The sequence below is a fragment of the Oncorhynchus mykiss genome, chromosome 19 (assembly GCF_013265735.2).
Source record: "Oncorhynchus mykiss isolate Arlee chromosome 19, USDA_OmykA_1.1, whole genome shotgun sequence".
NCBI lineage: Eukaryota > Metazoa > Chordata > Actinopteri > Salmoniformes > Salmonidae > Oncorhynchus > Oncorhynchus mykiss.
In genome coordinates this window covers 61,888,754-61,898,925 of record NC_048583.1, presented here as the reverse complement: position 1 = coordinate 61,898,925, position 10,172 = coordinate 61,888,754, and the positions used below count along the sequence as shown (strand labels likewise).

The 10,172-nt window shown below is 42.4% G+C and overlaps 1 protein-coding gene across 1 annotated transcript in view; it reads right to left on the bottom strand.

Annotated features, from left to right (window-relative positions):
• Window positions 1–260: 260 nt before the first annotated feature.
• The window catches only part of pygl (phosphorylase, glycogen, liver), a 35,029-nt gene continuing 25,117 nt past the window's right edge, over window positions 261–10,172 (bottom strand). The window contains exons 16-20 of the mRNA XM_036955307.1: window positions 8,907–9,048; window positions 6,093–6,300; window positions 5,212–5,346; window positions 5,081–5,147; window positions 261–3,090 (exon numbers count right to left, since the gene is read on the bottom strand). Of these exons, the coding sequence (XP_036811202.1) occupies window positions 2,902–3,090; window positions 5,081–5,147; window positions 5,212–5,346; window positions 6,093–6,300; window positions 8,907–9,048 (741 nt within the window). The 3' untranslated portion in view covers window positions 261–2,901. The remainder of the gene's footprint in view (window positions 3,091–5,080; window positions 5,148–5,211; window positions 5,347–6,092; window positions 6,301–8,906; window positions 9,049–10,172) is intronic.

Below are 10,172 nucleotides of genomic sequence, written 5' to 3'. Positions count from 1 at the left end.
CTCACTGGTAGCTGGCTAACGGGCAGTTTCCCCAAATGGCACCCCTGTTCACTTTACAGTGCACTACTTTCGACCAAGGCCAATAGCAGTCCGGTCAACAGTAGTGCACTATATAGTGGACAGGCTGCCATTTGACCTTGTATTTAGAAGGTGGATTCAGAAATGCTGAGGAAAATTTGATAATTTGGTTTGTTTATTCTGAAGATATGTAGCAGACTGTTTGTTTATTCTGAAGGTATGTAGCAGACTGTTGTTTGTGGATTCTGAAGGTATGTAGCAGACTGTTTGTTTATTCTGAAGATATGTAGCAGACTGTTGTTTATTCTGAGGGTATGTAGCAGACTGTTGTTTATTCTGAGGGTATGTAGCAGACTGTTTGTTTATTCTGAGGGTATGTAGCAGACTGTTTGTTTATTCTGAAGATATGTAGCAGACTGTTTGTTTATTCTGAAGATATGTAGCAGACTGTTTGTTTATTCTGAAGGTATGTAGCAGACTGTTTGTTTATTCTGAAGATATGTAGCAGACTGTTTGTTTATTCTGAAGGTATGTAGCAGACTGTTGTTTGTGGATTCTGAAGGTATGTAGCAGACTGTTTGTTTATTCTGAAGATATGTAGCAGACTGTTTGTTTATTCTGAAGATATGTAGCAGACTGTTGTTTGTGGATTCTGAAGGTATGTAGCAGACTGTTGTTTGTTTATTCTGAAGATATGTAGCAGACTGTTGTTTATTCTGAAGGTATGTAGCAGACTGTTTGTTTATTCTGAAGGTATGTAGCAGACTGTTGTTTGTGGATTCTGAAGGTATGTAGCAGACTGTTGTTTGTTTATTCTGAAGGTATGTAGCAGACTGTTGTTTGTGGATTCTGAAGGTATGTAGCAGACTGTTTGTTTATTCTGAGGGTATGTAGCAGACTGTTGTTTGTGGATTCTGAGGGTATGTAGCAGACTGTTGTTTGTGGATTCTGAGGGTATGTAGCAGACTGTTTGTTTATTCTGAAGGTATGTAGCAGACTGTTTGTTTATTCTGAAGGTATGTAGCAGACTGTTGTTTGTGGATTCTGAGGGTATGTAGCAGACTGTTGTTTGTGGATTCTGAGGGTATGTAGCAGACTGTTGTTTGTTTATTCTGAAGGTATGTAGCAGACTGTTGTTTGTGGATTCTGAAGGTATGTAGCAGACTGTTTGTTTATTCTGAGGGTATGTAGCAGACTGTTTGTTTATTCTGAAGGTATGTAGCAGACTGTTTGTTTATTCTAAAGGTATGTAGCAGACTGTTGTTTGTTTATTCTGAAGGTATGTAGCAGACTGTTGTTTATTCTGAAGGTATGTAGCAGACTGTTTGTTTATTCTGAAGGTATGTAGCAGACTGTTATTTATTCTGAAGGTATGTAGCAGACTGTTGTTTATTCTGAAGGTATGTAGCAGACTGTTTGTTTAGTCTGAAGGTATGTAGCAGACTGTTGTTTATTCTGAAGGTATGTAGCAGACTGTTTGTTTATTCTGAAGGTATGTAGCAGACTGTTGTTTGTTTATTCTGAAGGTATGTAGCAGACTGTTTGTTTATTCTGAAGGTATGTAGCAGACTGTTGTTTATTCTGAAGGTATGTAGCAGACTGTTTGTTTATTCTGAGGGTATGTAGCAGACTGTTTGTTTATACTGAAGGTATGTAGCAGACTGTTTGTTTATTCTGAGGGTATGTAGCAGACTGTTTGTTTATTCTGAGGGTATGTAGCAGACTGTTTGTTTATTCTGAAGGTATGTAGCAGACTGTTTGTTTATTCTGAGGGTATGTAGCAGACTGTTTGTTTATTCTGAGGGTATGTAGCAGACTGTTTGTTTATTCTGAGGGTATGTAGCAGACTGTTGTTTATTCTGAGGGTATGTAGCAGACTGTTGTTTGTGGATTCTGAGGGTATGTAGCAGACTGTTGTTTGTTTATTCTGAAGGTATGTAGCAGACTGTTGTTTATTCTGAGGGTTTGTAGCAGACTGTTTGTTTATTCTGAAGGTATGTAGCAGACTGTTGTTTATTCTGAGGGTATGTAGCAGACTGTTGTTTGTTTATTCTGAAGGTATGTAGCAGACTGTTGTTTATTCTGAGGGTATGTAGCAGACTGTTGTTTGTGGATTCTGAGGGTATGTAGCAGACTGTTGTTTGTTTATTCTGAAGGTATGTAGCAGACTGTTGTTTATTCTGAAGGTATGTAGCAGACTGTTTGTTTATTCTGAAGGTATGTAGCAGACTGTTTGTTTATTCTGAGGGTATGTAGCAGACTGTTTGTTTATTCTGAAGGTATGTAGCAGACTGTTTGTTTATTCTGAGGGTATGTAGCAGACTGTTTGTTTATTCTGAAGGTATGTAGCAGACTGTTTGTTTATTCTGAGGGTATGTAGCAGACTGTTTGTTTATTCTGAAGGTATGTAGCAGACTGTTTGTTTATTCTGAGGGTATGTAGCAGACTGTTGTTTGTGGATTCTGAGGGTATGTAGCAGACTGTTGTTTGTTTATTCTGAGGGTATGTAGCAGACTGTTAATTTGCATCAGTTAAGGTGTTTTACAAACAAAACTCAGTTTATTGAGCTAAAGGGGCAATCTGGGATTTGACTCATTTCAATACATGGTTAAAACATTTCAATCTCACAGATGGACTTGCCTCCATAGCTGCGTTTATACATTTGGGAGTGGCTATCCCTCAGCTGTTTACCAAAAGTAGCGTGGTGACTGCTTTGTTGTTGTCTGAATCCCAGATTGTCCCTTTAAAAAGAACACGAGGCGCTTCTGGGTGACGTTTCCCTAGATACAAATCTAGAATCCACTTCCCCTCAACCATTAGAAAAAAAACTGACCCAAGATCAGCGTCTAGGGGCAATGTCACCCTACACCACACCAGGCAGCCTCACTTCTCCGTCAGCACCCTGGCGGTCTCCTCCAAGGCCTTGCGGGGCTCGTTGGGGGGTGGGATCTTCAGATCAGTAGGCTCCACCCCCCACACCTCCGTGGCGTAGTCGGTGATGGTGCGGTCGCTAGAGAACTTTCCGGAAGCAGCGATATTCTTGATCGCCATCTGCGTCCACTCCTTAGGATTCTATAAGGAACAACATGAATAATATATATCATATACTGTATGTCATCATATAATACAAAAGTATAATTTATAATATATATTGTCATAGTAATATATAAGTAAAATTTACTTACACTTTGGTCACTTAAAGTAAGTGCATTCAGTTAAGGTAGCTAAGACAACCACATCTCCAAGGTAGCTAAGACAACCACGTATCCAAGGTAGCTAAGACAACCACGTATCCAAGGTAGCTAAGACAACCACATCTCCAAGGTAGCTAAGACAACCACATCTCCAAGGTAGCTAAGACAACCACGTATCCAAGGTAGCTAAGACAACCACGTATCCAAGGTAGCTAAGACAACCACGTATCCAAGGTAGCTAAGACAACCACGTATCCAAGGTAGCTAAGACAACCACGTATCCAAGGTAGCTAAGACAACCACGTATCCAAGGTAGCTAAGACAACCACGTATCCAAGGTAGCTAAGACAACCACATATCCAAGGTAGCTAAGACAACCACATATCCAAGGTAGCTAAGTCAACCACATATCCAAGGTAGCTAAGACAACGACGTATCCAAGGTAGCTAAGACAACCACATATCCAAGGTAGCTAAGACAACCACATATCCAAGGTAGCTAAGACAACGACATGCACTACACAGTGCATACCTTATTTACATAAGTATTCAGACCCCTTCGCTATGAGACTCAAAATTGAGCAAAGTTGCATCCTGTTTCCATTGATCATCCTTGAGATGTTTCTACAACTTGATTGGAGTCCACCTGTGGTAAATTCAATTGATTGGACATGATTTGGAAAGGTACACAGCTGTCTATATAAAGGTCCCACAGTTGACAGCGCATGTCAGAGTAAAAAACCAAGCCATGAGGTTGAAGGAATTATCCGTAGAGCTCAGAGACAGGATTGTGTCAAGGCACAGATCTGGGGAAGGTCACTAACACATTTCTGCAGCATTGAAGGTCCCCAAGAACACAGTGGCCTCCATCATTCTTAAAAGGAAGACGTTTGGAACCACCAAGACTCTTCCTAGAGCTGTCCACCCAGCCAAACTGAGCTCAACAAAGTACTGAGTGAAGGGTCTGAATACTTATGTAAATGTGATATTTTAGTATAAATATTTTTGGAGAAACCAGTTTTTGCTTTGTCATTATGGGTTACTGTGTGTAGATTGATGAAGAAAAATGTCATCCATTTTAGTGTGGATAAAGGGAAGGGGTCTGAATACTTTCCGAATGCAATGTATATACACAAAATTAGTTATTCGACTATTTCAGCCACACCCGTTGCTGATAGGTGTATAACATCAAGCACACAGCCATGCAATCTCCATAGACAAACATTGGCAGTAGAATTACCCGTACTGAAGAGCTCAGTGACTTTCAACGTGGCACCATCATAGGATGCCACCTTTCCAACAAGTCAGTTCTGCCCTGCTAGAGCTGCCTCGGACAACTAAGTGCAGTTATTGTGAAGTGAAAATGTCTAGGAGCAACAACGGTTCAGCCGCGAAGTGGTAGGCCACACAAGCTCACGGAACGGGACCGGCAAGTGCTGAAAGCGCGTAAAAATAATCTGTCCTCGGTTGCAACACTCACTACCGAGTTCCAAACTGCCTCTGGAAGTCATAATGATGATTACCTGATAAAGTCGTCATTAACTAGAGGTACATGAGGGATAATGATGATTACCTGATATAGTTATTAACTAGAGGTACATGGGGGGATAATGATGATTACCTGATATAGTTATTAACTAGAGGTACATGGGGAGATAATGATAATTACCTGATATAGTCATTATTAACTAGAGGTACATGAGGGATAATGATGATTACCTGATATAGTCATTATTAACTAGAGGTACATGAGGGATAATGATGATTATCTGATATAGTCATTATTAACTAGAGTTACACAGAGGATAATGATGATTACCTGATATAGTCATTATTAACTAGAGGTACATGAGGAATAATGATGATTACCTGATATAGTTGGCTGACTTTCTCCTGGCACTTTATGTAACCCTCATAGTCTGCAAACACCTTGAAGCTGAAGAGAGAGAGTCAGTCAATGCCAAGACCACACACACACACAGTGAAGTAACTGTACCTACCGGTCGTGGTTGAAGAGCATGTTGGTGACGTCTTTGAAGAGCTCTGGTTGTTTGGGGCTGAAGAATCCTCCCTGAATCTGGTCAACGGCCTGCTTCAGTTCTGGGATGTTGTTGTAATATGTCATGGCATCGTAGCTTTAGAGGAGAGGACAAAGTAGAAACCGGTATTAATACGTCACACACACACACACACACACACACACACACACACACACACACACACACACACACACACACACACACACACACACACACACACACACACACACACACACACACACACAACAGGAAATTAATTTATTTTATGAAGTAAACAATACTAAAATGAACTATAAAGTCAGTGAAGTGTTGCGTCACCAAATTTTACGGTATTGTTGATCATCATGTAACGTTGCACAACGTGGAACCCATCGACACTGTAGTAGATTGTGGAAAACCAAAGTGTGTGTGTTCCCCCTCTACGTCCATCTGTGTGTGTGTGTGTGTGTGTTACCCCTGTACGTCCATCTGTGTGTGTGTGTGTGTGTGTGTGTGTGTTACCCCTGTATGTCCATCTGTGTGTGTGTGTGTTCCCCCTCTACGTCCATCTGTGTGTGTGTGTGTGTTCCCCCTCTACGTCCATCTGTGTGTGTGTGTGTGTGTGTGTGTTACCCCTGTACGTCCATCTGTGTGTGTGTGTGTGTGTTCCCCCTCTACGTCCATCTGTGTGTGTGTGTGTGTTACCCCTGTACGTCCATCTGTGTGTGTGTGTGTTACCCCTGTACGTCCATCTGTGTGTGTGTGTGTGTGTGTGTTACCCCTGTACGTCCATCTGTGTGTGTGTTACCCCTCTACGTCCATCTGTGTGTGTGTGTGTGTGTGTGTGTGTCTGTGTGAGTTACCCCTGTACGTCCATCTCTGCCACGTCCTCCACCCTCATGCCGAAGATGAACATGTTCTCCTCTCCAGCCTCCTCGGCCATCTCTACGTTGGCTCCGTCCATGGTGCCGATGGTGAGCGCTCCGTTCAGCATGAACTTCATGTTGCCAGTGCCAGACGCCTCCGTGCCAGCTGTGGAGATCTGCTCAGACAGGTCTGTGGCTGGGATGACTGTAAAGGGGAAATAGATGACTGTAAGGGGGAAATAGATGACTGTAGGGGGGGAAATAGATTACTGTAGGGGAGGATAGATGACTGTAGGGGGGGAAATAGATGACTGTAGGGGGGGAATAGATGACTGTAAGGGGGAAATAGATGACTGTAGGGGGGAAATAGATAAGAGGAGGGACAACTTGCACAATTGGTGGCTGACTAAATACCACTGTATATAGTAGATAGTACCTTTCTCAGCCAGGGAGACTCTGTAGTTCTCCAGGTAGATATATATATATAGTAGATAGATATATAGTAGATAGATATATAGTAGATCGTACCTTTCTCAGCCAGGGAGACTCTGTAGTTCTCCAGTTAGATATATATATAGTAGATAGATATATAGTAGATAGATATATAGTAGATTGTACCTTTCTCAGCCAGGGAGACTCTGTAGTTCTCCAGGTATATATATATATAGTAGATAGATATATAGTAGATAGATATATAGTAGATAGATATATAGTAGATCGTACCTTTCTCAGCCAGGGAGACTGTAGTTCTCCAGGTAGATATATATATATATATATAGTGGATAGATACAGTGCCTTGCGAAAGTATTCGGCCCCCTTGAACTTTGCGACCTTTTGCCACATTTCAGGCTTCAAACATAAAGATATAAAACTGTATTTTTTTGTGAAGAATCAACAACAAGTGGGACACAATCATGAAGTGGAACGACATTTATTGGATATTTCAAACTTTTTTAACAAATCAAAAACTGAAAAATTGGGCGTGCAAAATTATTCAGCCCCTTTACTTTCAGTGCAGCAAACTCTCTCCATAAGTTCAGTGAGGATCTCTGAATGATCCAATGTTGACCTAAATGACTAATGATGATAAATACAATCCACCTGTGTGTAATCAAGTCGCCGTATAAATGCACCTGCACTGTGATAGTCTCAGAGGTCCGTTAAAAGCGCAGAGAGCATCATGAAGAACAAGGAACACACCAGGCAGGTCCGAGATACTGTTGTGAAGAAGTTTAAAGCCGGATTTGGATACAAAAAGATTTCCCAAGCTTTAAACATCCCAAGGAGCACTGTGCAAGCGATAATATGGATAATAATGGAAGTAGTATCAGACCACTGCAAATCTACCAAGACCTGGCCGTCCCTCTAAACTTTCAGCTCATACAAGGAGAAGACTGATCAGAGATGCAGCCAAGAGGCCCATGATCACTCTGGATGAACTGCAGAGATCTACAGCTGAGGTGGGAGACTCTGTCCATAGGACAACAATCAGTCGTATATTGCACAAATCTGGCCTTTATGGAAGAGTGGCAAGAAGAAAGCCATTTCTTAAAGATATCCATAAAAAGTGTCGTTTAAAGTTTGCCACAAGCCACCTGGGAGACACACCAAACATGTGGAAGAAGGTGCTCTGGTCAGATGAACCCAAAATTGAACTTTTTGGCAACAATGCAAAATGTTATGTTTGGTGAAAAAGCAACACAGCTCATCACCCTGAACACACCATCCCCACTGTCAAACATGGTGGTGGCAGCATCATGGTTTGGGCCTGCTTTTCTTCAGCAGGGACAGGGAAGATGGTTAAAATTGATGGGAAGATGGATGGAGCCAAATACAGGACCATTCTGGAAGAAAACCTGATGGAGTCTGCAAAAGACCTGAGACTGGGACGGAGATTTGTCTTCCAACAAGACAATGATCCAAAACATAAAGCAAAATCTACAATGGAATGGTTCAAAAATAAACATATCCAGGTGTTAGAATGGCCAAGTCAAAGTCCAGACCTGAATCCAATCGAGAATCTGTGGAAAGAACTGAAAACTGCTGTTCACAAATGCTCTCCATCCAACCTCACTGAGCTCGAGCTGTTTTGCAAGGAGGAATGGGAAAAAATGTCAGTCTCTCGATGTGCAAAACTGATAGAGACATACCCCAAGCGACTTACAGCTGTAATCGCAGCAAAAGGTGGCGCTACAAAGTATTAACTTAAGGGGGCTGAATCATTTTGCACGCCCAATTTTTAAGTTTTTGATTTGTTAAAAAAGTTTGAAATATCCAATAAATGTCGTTCCACTTCATGATTGTGTCCCACTTGTTGTTGATTCTTCACAAAAAAAATACAGTTGTATATCTTTATGTTTGAAGCCTGAAATGTGGCAAAAGGTCGCAAAGTTCAAGGGGGCCGAATACTTTCGCAAGGCACTGTATATAGTAGATCATACCTTTCTCAGCCAGGGAGACTCTGTAGTTCTCCAGGTAGATATATATATATATAGTGGATAGATATATAGTAGATAGATTTATAGTAGATTGTACCTTTCTCAGCCAGGGAGACTCTGTAGTTCTCCAGGTAGATATATATATATATAGTGGATAGATATATAGTAGATAGATTTATAGTAGATCATACCTTTCTCAGCCAGGGAGACTCTGTAGTTCTCCAGGTAGATATATATATATAGTAGATCGTACCTTTCTCAGCCAGGGAGACTCTGTAGTTCTCCAGGTAGATATATAGTAGATAGATAGTACCTTTCTCAGCCAGGGAGACTCTGTAGTTCTCCAGGTAGATATATAGTAGATAGATAGTACCTTTCTCAGCCAGGGAGACTCTGTAGTTCTCCAGGTAGATGACCTTCAGTTTGCTTCCCACCACTGGGTCTTTGTTGACCACATGTCCGACGGCCGTGATCAGCTTGATGATCTTCTTGGCCATGTGATACCCTGGGGCAGCCTGTAGAGGGAGACGATGCTCTCAATGGTGAACGTGGCTAAAGATGGAAGACTTCAGAAATATATATGTTTTTATATATTTTTAATTTAATTTGAAATTCTTATTTACAATGACGGCCTACCCCGGTCAAACCTGAACGACGCTGGGCCAATAGCGCGCCGCCCTATGTGACTCCCAATCACGGCCGGATGTGATACAGCCTGGATATGATGTCATTGTTTCAGTATTATCGGCTTGAGTTTTTAAAAACAACAGGTGTGCGATATGGATAAATGTGCCAATAAATTAACACAATCTACTTTTTCGGTTTTACAAATTGCAGGCGTCTTGAAGCTAAAATTGGGTTCACGTATACTCTGCTAATGACCATACAAAAACTCTAAAGGAGCAATGGAGAGCCATGTACGAAACGGAGAACTAAACCAGGAATGTGTGGTAAGTAAAATGGGGGCCGCCATCTTTATACACCTCAGCTGTTCTCCTTTATGAGTCCCAAATGGCACCCTAAACTTTTTCCCTTTTATAGGGCACTACTTCAGACCGAGGGTTTATGGGGCTCTACTTCAGACCGGGGGTCCATGGGGCTCTACTTCAGACCGGGGGTCCATGGGGCTCTACTTCAGACCGGGGGTCTATAGGGCTCTACTTCAGACCGGGGGTCTATAGGGCTCTACTTCAGATCGGGGGTCTACAGGGCTCTACTTCAGACTGGGGGTCTATGGGGCTCTACTTCAGACCGGGGGTCCATGGGGCTCTACTTCAGACCGGGGGTCTATAGGGCTCTACTTCAGACCGGGGGTCTATAGGGCTCTACTTCAGACTGGGGGTCTATAGGGCTCTACTTCAGACCGGGGGTCTATAGGGCTCTACTTCAGACCGAGGGTCTATGGGGCTCTACTTCAGACCGGGGGTCTATAGGGCTCTACTTCAGACCGGGGGTCCATGGGGCTCTACTTCAGACCGGGGGTCTATAGGGCTCTACTTCAGACCGGGGGTCTATAGGGCTCTACTTCAGACCGGGGGTCTATAGGGCTCTACTTCAGACCGGGGGTCTATAGGGCTCTACTTCAGACCGGGGGTCTATAGGGCTCTACTTCAGACCGGGGGTCTATAGGGCTCTACTT